Raw genomic sequence first — 19,102 nt, 5'->3', positions numbered from 1 at the left:
CAGAACTTACAAGCAAAAGATCAAAGGGTCATAGAGCCAATGCCAATGTATGGAACAAACCTAAGGTGGCTGTTAAATCTTGAATCAGTTGGAAATAGAACATAGATAGAACATAGAACATTACAGCACAGTACAGGCCCTTCGGCCCTCGATGTCGTGCCGACCTGTCATACCGATCTCAAGCCCATCTAACCTACACTATTCCATGTATGTCCATATGCTTATCCAATGACGCCTTAAATGTACCCAAAGTTGGCAAATCTACTACCATTGCAGGCAAAGCGTTCCATTCCTTACTACTCTGAGTAAAGAAACTACCTCTGACATCTGTCCTATATCTCTCACCCCTCAATTTAAAGCTATGCCCCCTTGTGCTCGCCGTCACCATCCTAGGAAAAAGGCTCTCCCTATCCACCCTATCTAACCCTCTGATTATTTTATGTGTTTCAATTAAGTCACCTGTCAACCTTCTTCTCTCTAATGAAAACAGCCTCAAGTCCCTCAGCCTTTCCTCATAAGACCTTCCCTCCATACCAGGCAACATCCTAGTAAATAGCCTCTGCACCCTTTCCATAGCTTCCACATCCTTCTTATAATGCGGTGACCAGAACTGAACACAAGACTCCAAGTGCGGCCGCACCAGTGTTTTGTACAGCTTCACCTTAACCTCTTGGTTCCGGAACTCGATCCCTCTATTAATAAAAGCTAAAACACTATGCCTTCTTGACGGCCCTGTCAACCTGGGTGGCAACTTTCAAGGATCTGTGTACATGGACACAGAGATCTCTCTGCTCATCTACACTACTAAGAATCTTACCATTAGCCCTGTACTTTGCCTTCTGGTTACTACTACCAAAGTGCATCACCTCACACTTGTCTGTATTAAACTCCATTTGCCACCTCTCAGCCCAGCTCTGCAGCTTATGTATGTCTCTCTGCAACCTACAGCATCCTTTGTCACTATCCACAACTCCACCGACCTTAGTGTCGTCTGCAAATGTACTAACCCATCCTTCTACGCCCTCATCCAGGTCAGTTATAAAAATGACAAACAGCAGTGGACCCAACACCGACCCTTGCAGTACACCACTAGTAACTGCTCTCCAGGATGAACATTTCCCATCAACTACCACCCTCTGTCTTCTTTCAGCAAGCCAGTTTCCGATCCAAACTGCTGTATCTCCCACAATTCCATTCCTCCGCACACGTGTTGACATAGCAGAAACTGAGAAGCAAAGTTGAAGCCTGCTCTCTTACATTCAGGTAGCAGAAAACGACTGGCACAGATGGATAAGTATACTCACCTTGCAGACACTGACACGAACGTTCCCACATCACAAACAAACAATCAGGTAAAGACTTATAACAACATTCTCATATTCACAAAGGGGAAAAAAAAAATCACGGTCAAGTACAATTTGATAACTTCTCAAATAAACACGGGGCAGAATCTCTCAGGTCCCCGTCAGTCTCTGCTGTGTGAATACATAAGTAATTTAACAAAGGCTCACCAATGTGTAAGACAGGAATAGATTAACAAATAAACTCAGATCCACAGACCCACTCACATTGTGAGGTCCCATTCATGGATCTGGACACTATGCAGATGCAGATTTCCAGTGATTGATATGCAAATCCCAGAATTTCTTTCAACTCTCTGCCCTGAGATAACTAGCGGTTTTATCAGTAAACCAGAGATGACATCTCAGCTCAGACAATGCATTTTAGGTGTGAAGCCTTGCTTAGAATCTGTCTGTGTTTTAACTCTGAGTCAGGCACGTTTTATTTCCAAAGCAGGAATTGATAGAATGTCACATTGACTGACTGTCTACAAATTGTGTGCTTTTCGAACAAAGTAGAACGTATCTGCAATTATAAATCTGTAAATACAAATCCACCCCATAGGTCCAAGGCCCAGGGCCTTAGTTATTGTGTGCCCTTATTCTCCCGCAGCACTGCCATGGTTGAGGATTGCAGGTTTCAGGAAATAGGGACCCTAGCATGCCGATTGAGAATCTTGGGACTGTCATTCCTTCTCACCCCACTGTGAAGCCTTGACCATCTCACCCACAACTTTGGATTGTCACTGTGGCCTCCCGGTCAGGCAGTATCTGCGGAGGAGGGGGGTGGACTCCCAGTGAGGCAGTGCCTGGGAGGGGAGGGGGGGCAGTCAGTGGACTCCCAATGAGGCAGTGCCTGGGAGGGGAGGGGGGGTACAGTCACTGGACTCCCAATGAGGCAGTGCCTGGGGAGGGGGCGAGTGGTGAGCATTTAAACAGGCAGAGACAGTGGTACCTGTGGCACTGCTGTGATATCTGCCACCCAGAAACTCACCAATTCCTATTCCAATGCAACACTGAATCAGGCTGAAAGCCTGCTTCATAGCTCACCCTTTAACCCTTTCCATGCACCAAGTTGTACTTATTTAGCTCCTTTAACATAATAAGCTACTTGAAGGCTTTCAAACAAATCGTCATCAAGAACAATTTAATCGTTGAACTGAATAAGGAGCTAATGTATAACAGGAAGTGGTGGTGCTGTGGTAATCCATTGGACTAGAATCACAAGGTCCAGGTGAATGCTCTTGGAAAAAAAAACCAAAAGAACTGTGGATGCTGTAAATCAGGAACAAAAACAAAAAGTGGCTGGAAAAGCTCAGCAGGTCTGGCAGCAACTGTGAAGGAGAAAATAGAGTTACCATTTTGGGTCCGGTGACCCTTCCTCAGGACACGTGTGTGTGAATGCTCCCAGACAATGGGTTCAAATCCCACTGCAGAAGACAGCAACACTTAAATTCAATTTTAAAAAGTCAGGAATAAGGAGCTGAGCTAATGCCTATCATCATCGATTGTTGTTTAAAAAATCTTAGCCAGTTCATGAACCCCTTTGGGGAAGGAAATCGGTCATCCCTACCCAGTCTGACCCACATATGAGTTCAGACTGACAACTGATGTGGTTCAGTCTTAATGATTAGGAATCGAAAATAAGCGCTCACATTCCATGAAAGAAATTATAGAAAATATTGGGCCAAAGGATTGTCTTTTGATCAGAAGGAAGAGAGATTTCCAAGGATTGAGATAATCGTGCACCAAAGAAAGACAGGGCAGGGCAAACAAACTTCAAAGTACAAACAGGATATTATTATATTAGCAGTAAATGTTTGGAAAGTAAACTCAATACAATTAAGTAGAGATAGTAGGAACTGCCGATACTGGAGAATCTGTCATAACACGGTGTGAAGCTGGACGAACACAGCAGGCCAAGCAGCATCAGAGGAGCAGGAAAGGTTTGACTTTTCAGGCGAGACCCTTCTTCAAAAGAATTAGATTTTTTGAAGAAAGGTCTCAACCCGAAATGTCAAACTTTCCTGCTCCTCTGATGCTGCTTGGCCTGCTGTGTTCATCAGGCTTCACACCGTGTTATCTCAATACAATTAAGTGTTGTGCAATGGGCTATAACTGCTCAGTCAACCTGCAAAATTTCTCCAACTACAGTCACCAGTGACAGGCCTACACTTGCGGTGATTCACACACGGTTACGTATGGCCAAATACTCTCCCCAGTTCTGGATGACACTGGCCAGCCTCATGGTTCAACTGGAAGCAATGTATGAAGACTTCTCCCACCCACCATTCACATACACCGTGTAGATGGTCCTCTGACAGATACAGCTTGATTATATAGATATGAGTCCAAATGTGCCACATATATCATTGGCTGGAGACGTTTGGATTTGAGGATTCATCTCTTGGATTCTATTGTATCATCCAACAGAATGACCATAAAAAAGAAATACTAGGGGCTCTTTTCTTTATTACAGCTTTCATCTCCAGTTAACTAAATAGTGCATACCGGGGAAAACATTATTTTACTGGATTGAGCTGCTGGAGAACTGAGATGATGAAATAATGTGGCCAGAATTATTGACTCTGCATACACAGCGTTGCCACACAGCATGGTGCTAACAGGGCTTGTCAGTATAATGGGTGACTTCAGTTGCAGTCTGACCGAAGAGAGAGATCAACACCAGCAACAACACGAACATGAAGCCACTGAGACAGAGCCAGGTATCCTTTGTTCCGACTGACCCACAACAACAAACATTTGCATTTATGGAAATAACTTTTAACTGGGAAAAACTTAATATAGAATCCCAGAGGCTCACAGAAACATTAAAATCCTATGCTGTTTCAGAGATAGTCAAAACTGCAGATGCTGGAGAATCCGAGATGACAAGGCATAGAGCTGGATGAACACAGCAGGCCAAGCAGCATTACAGGAGCAGAAAATCTGCTTGGCCTGCTGTGTTCATCCAGCTCTACACCTTATTATCTAAAATCCTATGCTGAGCCAGATTTGGAGACATTGATATGGTTTGGGTCAGTGAGGTTGGGTTAAAGGACTGCTTTAACAGGAACAGTAAGGAAATTCCCGAGTTAAAGGCTGAGGTACAGCTGTCAGAGCCAGAGGATTAAAATCCCAAATGCTGAGGCGGCCCCGGAACTACAGGAAGACACAGATCAGAGGGGAGTAAGGCTCCTGGAGGTGACAGAGACATGGAAGCCATGTCTGTGGGCCATGGAAGGGATTTGAAGAGATGGAGGAGAAAATGTTAAGGATTGGTTACCTTGGAAACTGTCTTCAGTATTCACCATCAGCAGCCAGTTTCTCCAAACAGCCAACAGCGCTGGGAGGAGGGAGGCTGTGAACAGGAACAGCAGCAAATTGGAGTAGAAATACCTGTCCCTTGTCTGATTTGCAGCCAAACACAGATCTGATCAACATTTACACAGGGTAAAGGCCAACCCTGAAGGCATCCATATTTCCCATTCTAAAGAAAACTGTGATCGGACGTGAAACATTAACTCGGTTTCTCTTGCCACAGATGCTGCCAGGCCCGCTGAGTTTCACCAGCCACTCCTGTTTCCACTCCAGAATTCCAGCATCTGCAATATTTTAGTTCTATTAATGCTAATTTTCAATCCCAATTACACATGACTAAGACAGGTTCTTTTTAAATTTGGATAGTAAGAACTGCCAATGCTGAAGTCAGAGACAACACAGTGTGGAGCCGGAGGAACACAGCAGGCCAGGCAGCATCACAGGAGCAGGAAAGCTGACATTTTGGGTTGGGAAGAAGGGTCCCGACATTTTGGGTTGGGAAGAAGGGTCCCGACCTGAAACGTCAATTTTCCTGCTCCTCTAAAGCTGCCCAGCCTGCTGTGTTCCTCCGGGTCCACACTGTGTTATCTCTGATTCCAGCATCGGCAGTTCTTACTGTCTCTAGAATGAGAGGTCATTGTTTTAGAATAAGGGGCAGCAGATTTAAAAGAGAGATGAGGACAAATTACTTCTCTCAAAGGACCGTGAATTTCTGTAATTCACTATCCCAGTGTGTGGCAGATGGTGGGACATTGAGTCAATTTAAGGAGGAGGCAGGCAGAATGTTAATTAGCGATGGGTTGAAGGGTTATGGAGAGCTGGCAGGAAAGAGGAGTTGAGGCTGAGATGAAATCAGCCACGATCATACTGAATGGTGGTGCAGGCTTCAGGGGCTGGATTTCCCATTCCTGTTCCTAGTTGCTACAGTCTTGGTTGAGGTCCAGTTCAGCCACAGACTAACGGTGAGGTCTGAGGGTCTGAAAGGCCAACTCCAAATACTAATGGTTTTCTGAAGCTTGAATAGCCCTTCCACCTGTAATAACCAAGGTCCACAAACGAACAGCCAACACGGGTGTGAAAGGAATTGGGTACAAAGCTTAGGCAAGAGTTAACATCAGGAAGATATTTTGATCCAGTTCTGTTCTGCACAGGCCTCTCTTCTCAAGTCCAGCAAATATCAAAGACATGCTGGCATTAACATCATTTTGTTCTAAATTGGTAACTGCCCAGTGGAAAGGGCAAGAATGGGAAACACGGGGTATGACTTTTAAATGACTGCATGATTTTACACCATACACAAGACAGTAAGACAGACATGATGGGCCAATTTGGCCCATCATGTCTGTTCCACCTTTCGATTCTGTCTGATATGTTTCTCCTGCCTTCTGCCTGTAACCTTTGACCCTCCTACTAATCTACCTATCTATCTCTGTCTTCAATACACTCAATCACTCGGCTTCCACAGCCCTCTGTGGTAATCAGTTCCACAGATTAACCTCCCTCTGGCTAAAGAAATTCCTCCTTACCTCAGTTCTAAAGGGTCATCCCTCCACTCTCAGCCTGTGCCCTCGGGTCCTAGCCTCTCCTAATCGTTGAAACATCTTCACCCTGTCCACTCTAACCAGGCCTCTCACTAAGGTTCAATCAGATCTCCTACTACCCTTCTAAACTCTATCGAGTAGAGACCCAGAGTCCTCAACTACTCCTCCTGACAAACCCTTCATTCCTGGGGTCATTCTTGTAAATTTCCTGTGAACTCCCTCAAACGCCAGCACATCTTCCTTAGGTATGGGGCCCAAAACCTCTCATAATATCTCAAATGCGGTCTAACCGGGGCCTTATACAGCCTCAGAAGTACATTTCCGCTCTTGTATTCTGGCCCTGTGGAAATAAATGCTGACATTGCATTTACCTTCCTAATTACCAACTGAACCTGCATGTTAACTTAAATGAATCTTGAACTAAAACTTCAAGGTCTCTTTGTGCTTCATATTTCTGAAGACTTTCTCCATTTAGAAAACAGTCTATGACTCTTTTCTTCCTACCAAACGGCATAACCTCACACTTTCCCACACTACGTTCCTTCTGCCACTTCTTTGCTTTCTTTGCCCACTCCCCTGGCCTGCCTAAGTCCTTCTGCAGCATCCCCACTTCTTCAACACTTCCTGTCCCTCCACCTCTCTTTGTGTCATCTGCAAACCTAGCAGCAATGCCTTAGTTCCTTTGTTCAGATCACTTATGTTTAACATGAATAGTTGTGGTCCCAACAGGGACACCACTATCTGCCAGCTACCATCCTGAAGAAGATCCCTTTATCCCTACTCTCTGCCTTCTGCCAATCAGTAAATCCTCTATCCATGCCGGCACCTTGCCCCTAACACTGGTCAGCAACACCCTCATCTTGTGAGTAAATGAAGAAATAAAAACCATGGGCTCTTATCTTATTTAGCAGCCTCCAATGCAGCACCTTGTCAAAAGCCTTCTGGAAATCCAAATACTGCACATCTGCTGGCTCTCCTTAGGATACTTACATGTAAGTGTTCATCATTCTCATTTAATAACCAACAATCTCTGTTCATCTTGCTTGGCAAAGACCACTACCATTGGGTAATTATGAGCAGCTCTTTCTGCTTTAGTACAGGACATCCGCAATAACAAACTGACTTGTATTTGTATCGAAGTACATTTAAGGAAGATCTTACAGGAAAAGAGAATGAGACACTGTAGAATCATTATAGAATCCCTACAATGTGGGAGCAGGACATTCATTCAGCCCCACTGAGTCTGCACTGACTCTCCAAACAGCATCCCATCCAGACCCACCTCCCTACCCAATCCCCATAACCCTGCATTTCCACCTAGCCTGCACATCCCTGGACACAATTGGCCATTTAGCATGGCCAGCCCACCTAACTTGCACACCTTTGGCCTGTGGCAGGAAACTGGATCACCCAGAGGAAATCTATGCAGACACAGGGAGAATGTGCAAACTCCCTATAGTTGCCTGAGAATGGAATCGAACCCAGGTCCCTGGCGTTATGAGGCAGCAGTGCTAACTACTGATCCACTATATGCATGAGACACAGAGGTTTAGGAATGAAATTCCAGCAATTAAGGCTGTGTTAATGTTTAGTCAATCACATTGTTGAAGTTTATTAATGTCTTTATTATGGTCAAGAGAAACAGGCAGTGGCCATTAATTGTCCAAGCAGAAACAGGGAACAGCTGTGATACAAGGTGAGATCAGAGGGGAAAGACTGAGCACCTCAATAAACTCTCTTCAAAAACAAAAGATATATTTGTCATGATTTCTATCTCACCAACTGGCTAGGAATCTAAGTAACACTAAGGGTCTCATGAATCTAACAATAAGAGGTACCACTTAGCTATGTTTACATTATCGACATTACAAATTCTGACTGCTCCCAAGTTCTGATTCCTCTTCGCCTAGTGATAATAACAGCATTGCACCTTGCTGACCCACAAGTGTTTTGTTAGCAAATAAAACACAGAATGAAAACATAATCACTTTATTTCATAGACACGTGTGATTAAGGTGAAACTGTTAATTGTATTCAAATGCTAAGCTCAACGGTAAACAGTCTGAATAATTGGAGAGCTAGCAAAACCGGCATTGTCTAAATACACTTTTTACCAGAGTGAAGCTACAAGGCGACCGTGATGAAAGGAATCTCATCAGGTGACAATGCAGCACAAGCCGGTCCCTCAGACAGAAGGATTTGCCTTTAAACACTTGATGCAAACCTGGTTGCTCAGTGACCTTCCTTCAGCGCAATTGTTTAATTGGCCAATGTGACAACAGGCACACAGGCTGTAGCTTCAGGTGGTAAACAAAGGAATAGTCAGGAGCACAGCACAATATACACCTTTAGGGTAGGAATACTGACAGCTACAGTTCTGGAGATTCCCCCAAGATCTGGTTATTAGACTTCAGTTTGCAAATACTGCTTGTGAAATGAAAACATTTACAGCAGTGCTGTATGAATACAATACATCATGTCACTTAGCAGGATTTCTTCCAGAACAGATACTTTGAAGTCATTTAACACAGCACTGTATTACTGTGAAATAATAAAATCTGAAACCAGTGAAATAAGGTACTACATTGAAGACGTCACATCAGAGACAGAAAGTAAACACAGAATGACTCAATATCATTAGATAAAAAGGCACCATATTGGACTGTTGACTAAGCACCTGTGAAATTCAATTCATGGTCTGAACTGAACTAACTAGGCCCAGGGCAGCTAACACTATAGGTACCTGAGTGGGACTTGGGGTTAATGCGAAAGGTAAAGTGTAGAAAAAATAAAGTAGGTTTGTACTCTCCACTTGTTGTCCATTCACATAGCACCTTTAACAGGGTAACAACAGATCCAAAGAGCTTCCAACCTCATATTCCTAAACGCCAACCCAGAGTGATGAGTTTGCAGCTGTACCCAGCCCACGTGCTCTGTAATCTGAAAATGGTCCCCTTACTTCTGCCGTGTATAGTCCACCATCTCCAGTCCTAACACAATTCACTAAGGTTGATATGTTGTTCACAACACTGTCACCACTTTCTCCCATTTCTTCCGAAAGGTTCACAAGTGCACACTTTTGCATACATGCTAAAAACAATTAAATCAGGTCTGTTTACAGATCAAACATGCAGATGTCAAATGTCAGAGCAAGACGGGAAATCAGCATATCAGTTACAATATGTTGGAATTTGCCCAGAAAATTGGGTGAGGATGATTCATTACACACCGCGAAACAGAGATTAGAATATGGCTGCTTGCTTGATTTTCCATTCCTTCTCACCTCCTGGGAATATTTCCAATTGCTGAGTATGATATTAACTATGGGAATTATATGCGCAATTTTTAATGTTATTTGTTGCAAACGTGGGTTTCTAATTTGAGTGTTAGTAACCAGTGGGTTTTTTTTATATTTTCAGAAAAAAAGTTTTGAGGACAGGCTTTTGAGTGAATGAGTTTTGGAGAATGCTTCGGTTTATTGAAAAAATTCTGTGACTGAGCAAGGCAAATAATTGGGCCTCAAGGACTGTCAGAGACTTCTGGATCCACCTATCTGGACTCCATTTTCTCCCCTTTGGTCCAGGAACTCCCTACCTATGTCCGTGACACCACCCACGCCCTCCACCTCCTCCAGGACTTCCAATTCCCTGGCCCCCAACACCTCATATTCACCATGGACGTCCAGTCCCTATACACCTGCATTCCGCATGCAGATGGCCTCAAGGCCCTCCGCATCTTCCTGTCCCGCAGGCCCGACCAGTCCCCCTCCACCGGCACCCTCATCCGCCTAGCCGAACTCGTCCTCACCCTCAACAACTTCTCTTTCGATTCCTCCCACTTCCTACAGACTAAGGGGGCGGCCATGGGCACCCGCATGGGCCCCAGCTATGCCTGCCTCTTTGTAGGTTACGTGGAACAGTCCCTCTTCCGCACCTACACAGGCCCCAAACCCCACCTCTTCCTCCGGTACATTGATGACTGTATCGGCGCTGCCTCTTGCTCCCCAGAGGAGCTCAAACAGTTCATCCACTTCACCAACACCTTCCACCCCAACCTTCAGTTCACCTGGGCCATCGCCAGCACATCCCTCACCTTCCTGGACCTCTCAGTCTCCATCTCAGGCAACCAGCTTGTAACTGATGTCCATTTCAAGCCCACCGACTCCCACAGCTACCTAGAATACACCTCCTCCCACCCACCCTCCTGCAAAAATTCCATCCCCTATTCCCAATTCCTCCGCCTCCGCCGCATCTGCTCCCACGACAAGACATTCCACTCCCGCACATCCCAGATGTCCAAGTTCTTCAAGGACCGCAATTTTCCCCCCACAGTGATTGAGAACGCCCTTGACCGCGTCTCCCGTATTTTCCGCAACACATCCCTCACACCCCGTCCCCGCCACAACCGCCCAAAGAGGATCCCCCTCGTTCTCACACACCACCCCACCAACCTCCGGATACAACGCATCATCCTCCGACACTTCCGCCATCGACAATCCGACCCCACCACCCAAGACATTTTTCCATCCCCACCCCTGTCTGCTTTCCGGAGAGACCACTCTCTCCGTCACTCCCTTGTTCGCTCCATACTGCCATCCAACTCCACCACACCCGGCACCTTCCCCTGCAACCGCAGGAAATGCTACACTTGCCCCCACACCTCCTCCCTTACCCCTATCCCAGGCCGCAAGATGACATTCCACATTAAGCAGAAGTTCACCTGCACATCTGCCAATGTGGTATACTGCATCCACTGTACCCGGTGTGGCTTCCCCTACATTGGGGAAACCAAGCGGAGGCTTGGGGACCGCTTTGCAGAACACCTCTGCTCAGTTCGCAACAAACAACTGCACCTCCCAGTCGCAAACCATTTCCACTCCCCCTCCCATTCTTTAGATGGCAGGTCCATCATGGGCCTCCTGCAGTGCCACAATGATGCCACCCGAAGGTTGCAGGAACAGCAACTCATATTCTGCCTGGGAACCCTGCAGCCGAATGGTATCAATGTGGACTTCACCAGTTTCAAAATCTCCCCTTCCCCAACCGCATCCCTAAACCAGCCCAGTTCGTCCCCTCCCCCCACTGCACCACACAACCAGCCCAGCTCTTCCCCCCGACCCACTGCATCCCAAAACCAGTCCAACCTGTCTCTGCCTCCCTAACCTGTTCTTCCTCTCACCCATCCCTTCCTCCCACCCCAAGCCGCACCCCCATCTACCTACTAACCTCATCCCACCTCCTTGACCTGTCCGTCTTCCCTGGACTGACCTATCCCCTCCCTACCTCCCCACCTATACTCTCCTCTCCACCTATCTTCTTTTGTCTCCATCTTCGGTCCACCTCCCCCTCTCTCCCTATTTATTCCAGAACCCTCACCCCATCCCCCTCTCTGATGAAGGGTCGAGGCCCGAAACGTCAGCTTTTGTGCTCCTGAGATGCTGCTTGGCCTGCTGTGTTCATCCAGCCTCACATTTTATTATCTTGGATTCTCCAGCATCTGCAGTTCCCATTATCTCCTTTACTTCTGGAACTTGTCCTTTTTTTAAGCTTAAGGGGGACTTTTAGTTTCACTTTTGATTTGACTGGGTCATTCCATGAATAAGATGTCTGTGTAGACCAGTGTTCCTTCAGAAGGGATAATAAAATGTGAGGCTGGATGAACACAGCAGGCCCAGCAGCATCTCAGGAGCACAAAAGCTGACGTTTCGGGCCTAGACCCTTCATCAGAAGGGAAGGGTGTTTAGTGAACCAGGTTAGCTTGGATTGAGAGGTTAGTGTTCGTGTCAGACCAGGAGTGTTGCAATACAACCTTTGAACAGATCATTTCAAGCTGACTACACTAAAGGTCAAGGGGTACGATAGCACCAGGAAGCAACCGCCAACAGCTCCAGTTGAAACATTGCGTACTGAAGTGTTAGATACAGTAACGCAGGTGTCAGAATTACACAAGTGGTGCTGTACCAGTGATGTATTTCAGGTACTAAACAAATGCTGTTTTGTTCTTTTCAAGTTGTTTAAGCAGATATTTAAGAGATAGTCAGATCTCTGTTTATGATTTAATTTTTAAACAACTACATTTATAATTTTATAAAATTGAGATAAATTTATTGCAATTCTTATGATATAAATACCATCTCTACAATCAGGAATATATTGAAATGATGTTGTACTTGGGATACAGTGAAAAAGATTGATTTGTGGATGAGGTAATTTCCTGACAGATAATTCCTGCCTGGTATCAGTTGGCACCAAGACAGTTTTGGAGACTTTTGAAGATTATTTCTGAAGTGTCTGCTTTCCCAGGGAAAAGAAAATCATAGAATCAACAAACATACCCCTCCATCCTCCCGGTCCATCTCCCCCTCCCTTACACAGCCCCATCCCAGCTCCCCCTGTTACCGCCCCAAAACCCCCATTACTGCCCCAACTCCCCTGTTACTCCCGCCATCTCCCCCATTACTGCCTCAACTCCCCTGTTAATGTTGGCATCTCTCCTGTTACTCTTCCCAGCTCCTCCCGTCACTGTCCCATCTCACCTCCCCCCGTTACTGCCCCCAGTTCCCCCATTACTGTCCATCCCAGCTCTTCCCTGTTACTGCCCCCAGCACCCCCATTACTGCCCATCCCAGCTCTCCCCCGTGACTGCCCCCAGCACCCCCATTACTGCCCATCCCAGCTCTCCCCCGTGACTGCCCACAGCCCCCCATTACTGTCCATCCCAGCTCTCCACCGTTACCGTCCCCAGTTCCCCAATTATGGCCCATCCCAGCTCTCCCCGTTACTGCCCCCAGCCCCCCATTACTGTCCATCCCAGCTCTCCCCTGTTACTGCCCCCAGTTCCCCCATTACTGCCCATCCCAGCTTTCCCCGTTACTGCCCCCAGCTGCCCAATTACTGCCCATCCTAGCCCTCCCCGTTACTGCCACCAGCTCCCCAATTACTGCCCAAACCAGTTCTCTCTGTTACTGCCCCCAGCTGCCCAATTACTGCCCATCCCAGCTCTCTCCATTACTGCCTACAGCCCCCCCGTAACTGCTGACAGCTCCCCCCATTACAGTCCATCCCAGCTCACCCCTGTAACTGCCCGCAGTTCCCCCTGTTACTGCTCCCAGCCTCTCCTCTTACTGCCTCCAGCCATCTCAGCTCGTCCTATTGGTGGAGCCATGAGTGAGGGCAGTGGTGGTGGAGGAGAAGTTGGATGAGATAGTGATGGAGTGAAGGTTGGGGAGATGGAGGAGGTAGTGATGGTGACAGTGAAGGTGTTGGTAGTGATGGAGTGAAGGTGGCAGAGATGGAGGTGGAGGTAGTGGTGGTGACAGTGAAGGTCTTGATAGTGATGGAGTGAAGGTGGCGGAGATGGAGGTGGAGGTGGAGGTAGTGATGGTGGTGACAGTGAAGGTCTTGATAGTGATGGAGTGAAGGTGGTGGAGATGGAGGTGGAGGTAGTGATGGTGACAGTGAAGGTGTTGGCAGTGATGGAGTGAAGGTGGCGGAGATGGAGGTGGAGGTAGTGATGGTGGTGACAGTGAAGGTGTTGGCAGTGATGGAGTGAAGGTGGCGGAGATGGAGGTGGAGGTAGTGATGGTGACAGTGAAGGTGTTGGCAGTGATGGAGTGAAGGTGGCGGAGATGGAGGTGGAGGTAGTGATGGTGACAGTGAAGGTGTTGGCAGTGATGGAGTGAAGGTGGTGGAGATGGAGGTGGAGGTAGTGATGGTGACAGTGAAGGTGTTGGTAGTGATGGAGTGAAGGTGGTGGAGATGGAGGTGGAGGTAGTGATGGTGACAGTGAAGGTGTTGGCAGTGATGGAGTGAAGGTGGCGGAGATGGAGGAGGAGGTAGTGATGGTGACAGTGAAGGTGTTGGCAGTGATGGAGTGAAGGTGGCGGAGATGGAGGTGGAGGTAGTGATGGTGGTGACAGTGAAGGTGTTGGCAGTGATGGAGTGAAGGTGGCGGAGATGGAGGTGGAGGTAGTGATGGTGACAGTGAAGGTGTTGGCAGTGATGGAGTGAAGGTGGTGGAGATGGAGGAGGAGGTAGTGATGGTGACAGTGAAGGTGTTGATAGTGATGGAGTGAAGGTGGTGGAGATGGAGGTGGAGGTAGTGATGGTGACAGTGAAGGTGTTGATAGTGATGGAGTGAAGGTGGCGGAGATGGAGGTGGAGGTAGTGATGGTGGTGACAGTGAAGGTGTTGGCAGTGATGGAGTGAAGGTGGTGGAGATGGAGGTGGAGGTAGTGATGGTGACAGTGAAGGTGTTGGCAGTGATGGAGTGAAGGTGGCGGAGATGGAGGTGGAGGTAGTGATGGTGGTGACAGTGAAGGTGTTGGCAGTGATGGAGTGAAGGTGGCGGAGATGGAGGTGGAGGTAGTGATGGTGACAGTGAAGGTGTTGGCAGTGATGGAGTGAAGGTGGCGGAGATGGAGGTGGAGGTAGTGATGGTGACAGTGAAGGTGTTGGTAGTGATGGAGTGAAGGTGGTGGAGATGGAGGTGGAGGTAGTGATGGTGACAGTGAAGGTGTTGGCAGTGATGGAGTGAAGGTGGCGGAGATGGAGGTGGAGGTAGTGATGGTGACAGTGAAGGTCTTGATAGTGATGGAGTGAAGGTGGCGGAGATGGAGGTGGAGGTGGAGGTAGTGATGGTGGTGACAGTGAAGGTCTTGATAGTGATGGAGTGAAGGTGGTGGAGATGGAGGTGGAGGTAGTGATGGTGACAGTGAAGGTGTTGGCAGTGATGGAGTGAAGGTGGCGGAGATGGAGGTGGAGGTAGTGATGGTGGTGACAGTGAAGGTGTTGGCAGTGATGGAGTGAAGGTGGCGGAGATGGAGGTGGAGGTAGTGATGGTGACAGTGAAGGTGTTGGCAGTGATGGAGTGAAGGTGGCGGAGATGGAGGTGGAGGTAGTGATGGTGACAGTGAAGGTGTTGGCAGTGATGGAGTGAAGGTGGTGGAGATGGAGGTGGAGGTAGTGATGGTGACAGTGAAGGTGTTGGCAGTGATGGAGTGAAGGTGGCGGAGATGGAGGTGGAGGTAGTGATGGTGACAGTGAAGGTGTTGGCAGTGATGGAGTGAAGGTGGCGGAGATGGAGGTGGAGGTAGTGATGGTGGTGACAGTGAAGGTGTTGGCAGTGATGGAGTGAAGGTTGTGGAGATGGAGGTGGAGGTAGTGATGGTGACAGTGAAGGTGTTGGTAGTGATGGAGTGAAGGTGGTGGAGATGGAGGTGGAGGTAGTGATGGTGACAGTGAAGGTGTTGGCAGTGATGGAGTGAAGGTGGCGGAGATGGAGGTGGAGGTAGTGATGGTGACAGTGAAGGTCTTGATAGTGATGGAGTGAAGGTGGCGGAGATGGAGGTGGAGGTGGAGGTAGTGATGGTGGTGACAGTGAAGGTCTTGATAGTGATGGAGTGAAGGTGGTGGAGATGGAGGTGGAGGTAGTGATGGTGACAGTGAAGGTGTTGGCAGTGATGGAGTGAAGGTGGCGGAGATGGAGGTGGAGGTAGTGATGGTGGTGACAGTGAAGGTGTTGGCAGTGATGGAGTGAAGGTGGCGGAGATGGAGGTGGAGGTAGTGATGGTGACAGTGAAGGTGTTGGCAGTGATGGAGTGAAGGTGGCGGAGATGGAGGTGGAGGTAGTGATGGTGACAGTGAAGGTGTTGGCAGTGATGGAGTGAAGGTGGTGGAGATGGAGGTGGAGGTAGTGATGGTGACAGTGAAGGTGTTGGCAGTGATGGAGTGAAGGTGGTGGAGATGGAGGTGGAGGTAGTGATGGTGACAGTGAAGGTGTTGGTAGTGATGGAGTGAAGGTGGCGGAGATGGAGGAGGAGGTAGTGATGGTGACAGTGAAGGTGTTGGCAGTGATGGAGTGAAGGTGGCGGAGATGGAGGTGGAGGTAGTGATGGTGGTGACAGTGAAGGTGTTGGCAGTGATGGAGTGAAGGTGGCGGAGATGGAGGTGGAGGTAGTGATGGTGACAGTGAAGGTGTTGGCAGTGATGGAGTGAAGGTGGTGGAGATGGAGGAGGAGGTAGTGATGGTGACAGTGAAGGTGTTGATAGTGATGGAGTGAAGGTGGTGGAGATGGAGGTGGAGGTAGTGATGGTGACAGTGAAGGTGTTGATAGTGATGGAGTGAAGGTGGCGGAGATGGAGGTGGAGGTAGTGATGGTGGTGACAGTGAAGGTGTTGGCAGTGATGGAGTGAAGGTGGTGGAGATGGAGGTGGAGGTAGTGATGGTGACAGTGAAGGTGTTGGCAGTGATGGAGTGAAGGTGGCGGAGATGGAGGTGGAGGTAGTGATGGTGACAGTGAAGGTGTTGGCAGTGATGGAGTGAAGGTGGCGGAGATGGAGGTGGAGGTAGTGATGGTGGTGACAGTGAAGGTGTTGGCAGTGATGGAGTGAAGGTGGCGGAGATGGAGGTGGAGGTAGTGATGGTGACAGTGAAGGTGTTGGCAGTGATGGAGTGAAGGTGGCGGAGATGGAGGTGGAGGTAGTGATGGTGACAGTGAAGGTGTTGGCAGTGATGGAGTGAAGGTGGCGGAGATGGAGGTGGAGGTAGTGATGGTGACAGTGAAGGTGTTGGCAGTGATGGAGTGAAGGTGGCGGAGATGGAGGTGGAGGTAGTGATGGTGGTGACAGTGAAGGTGTTGGCAGTGATGGAGTGAAGGTGGCGGAGATGGAGGTGGAGGTAGTGATGGTGACAGTGAAGGTGTTGGCAGTGATGGAGTTACTGAAGTGCAGCCCTCTTCTTGAAGACTATTACTGTGGGGTTTGGCCACGGGGTATCTGAGAGTGAAAGCTGCTGAACGTAGAGCACAGGGAGTGATCTGGATCCCGTCAGGAGGTCATCGCCCCAGCTCTCCAGACTGGAGATGGGCTGTCACAGCGAGCAGTGTCCCTCAAGTGGACTCAATAATGGGAGTGAAACACCCAAATCGACATGAGCAGAGGAACAAAAGGGTGAGGAAACTGGACAAAGCAGGTCACGCTTACTGAGTTAGCAGCATGCACTGACTGCAAACCCGACTCAATAAAGTCCCACTAACACTCAAATAAACCACCTGCAACAGCTTTGACAGGAAAACTTTCCACAAAGAAGCAACTGAATACACTCCAGCAGCTTCGCCAGTGATGGCGTCAATTTTTCATCTCCCATCCTGGAATCAAAAGGTTATTCACACCAACACAGCATCAGCAATATCTTTGTGAAAGCAGTCGGCACTCCATGAGGAGCTGACAGATAAAGCCTGTACTCACATCAGTATCTGGTCCTTTATCTGCTCCAGGGCAGGAGAAGGTAACAAACTCGTGACACCTCTTGTGAACCACAAAGCAGCAAACTGAATGAGAGAGAAACAAAACAAAAGGGTGCTAAGTGTTAAAACTCTTTCACCGACCGGTCTCCACGAGCAGGAGAATAAACAACACCAAAACAACGCCGACCACAGACTCAGATTGGGGAGCAAAGGGAGATGGAATTAGACTTTGCTGAGGTGCAGATTCACCCACCAACCAAACTGCCGTAACTCAGTCTTAGGCTCAGGGAATGTGGGCAAGAGGGGCCTGTTCCAGATGGAACTGGATGGCCAACACGAGTCAGTGCTGCACTAAGAGACAGACAGAAGATCGGGATTCTTTGCTGTCCAGTTTGGTCATGGAATTAGTAAGATGTCTTCCCTCACCATGACCCTGATCTCTCCCTCCATCCTTGCGCCATTAGCAACACCGTTTGCCTTGCACCATACCCCACTTCTTTCGTCACACATCTCCGGTCCTTCATCCCACCGCAGACCTTTCTCTTAATTGCTTCAGACGCCCCAGTTACCTGTCCAACTGCTTCCAGTTCTGATGAAAGGTCATCAGCCTAAAATGTGAACTGTATCTCATCCTGCAGGTATTGCCTGACTTACGAATATTACCAGCAGTTCTGTTTTTATTTATTTTACAAAAAGTCTCTCAAAGGTCCTCGTCACTGTTGAAATGGAGATTCAGCTCATGGTCTTCAGCCTTTCCCTGTTTCACAATTTTTAAACTGAAGCTGAACAACTCAGCCTCTTGATTGACTTTAGTTGTGAACTCTGGGCCATTAATTTTGGATGGACTCATTTCCCCTTTGTGTGTGCAAACACAGACACACTCTCACTCACTTCCATATTCAGACATAAACACAGTGACACCCAAACTCTTATACACAGATCATCTGTTTACAAGAGAACGCTGTCTCTCTCTCACATGTACACAATTTTGTTAAAAATAAACATCTTTATTGTTTAACAAAAAGAACAGTTCATGGGCAATTTTCTGTTCAACGTTGATACTTCTAAGAGTTTGACTAAGCTGTGTATCCCTGGTTGTAGAACCTCTCTTCACTTCACTGGCTACTTTCAAACACAAGCTCAAACCTTACTTGCAAAAGGTTAAACTGTTCCACAATCACTGTACCACAAAGTCAACAGAAGCCTCGTACAACACTTCTTCACAACTACTGGACTCTGATGAAGGGTCTCAGCCCGAAACTACAGCTTTCTTGCTCCTCTGATGCTGCTTGGCCTGCTGTGTTCATCCAGCTCCACACTTTGTTATCTCAGATTCTCCAGCATCGGCAGTTCCTACTATCTCAAAACGTCAGCCTCGTTTCGCTCTCTCTGCAGACACTGCCAGACCTGCTGAGTTCCTGCACAACCTCCTGTTTTACTTGCAGATTTTCAGCATCCATAATAAAGACGAGATTTAACAGTCTCGCTGGGTATCAGATTTCTCAATTTGAATGACCAAAAATACGACAGTGTGCAACTCTTCTGATGTAAGGTCATAAGTGGATTCTCATTGCCCCAACGCTGGTGACTGCACCTCCAGTTTCCTCGTCCAGAAACTCTCTCTATCAACACTACTTGTCCTTTTCCTTCCTTTA

The 19,102-nt window shown here is 47.8% G+C and overlaps 1 protein-coding gene across 6 annotated transcripts in view; it reads right to left on the bottom strand.

The window, feature by feature from the left end:
• LOC125463597 (protein kinase C alpha type) overlaps positions 1 to 19,102 on the bottom strand; it is a 343,618-nt gene that overhangs the window by 194,772 nt on the left and 129,744 nt on the right. For all 6 annotated transcript variants that reach the window (XM_048555052.2, XM_048555055.2, XM_048555054.2 and 3 more), the window contains one exon: positions 17,449 to 17,531. In XM_048555052.2, the coding sequence (XP_048411009.1) occupies positions 17,449 to 17,531 (83 nt within the window). The remainder of the gene's footprint in view (positions 1 to 17,448; positions 17,532 to 19,102) is intronic.

Source organism: Stegostoma tigrinum, chromosome 22 (genome assembly GCF_030684315.1).
Source record: "Stegostoma tigrinum isolate sSteTig4 chromosome 22, sSteTig4.hap1, whole genome shotgun sequence".
In the NCBI taxonomy this organism is placed as follows: domain Eukaryota; kingdom Metazoa; phylum Chordata; class Chondrichthyes; order Orectolobiformes; family Stegostomatidae; genus Stegostoma; species Stegostoma tigrinum.
The sequence above is the reverse complement of the archived record's forward strand: the minus strand, read 5'-3'. Positions and strand labels throughout refer to the sequence as shown.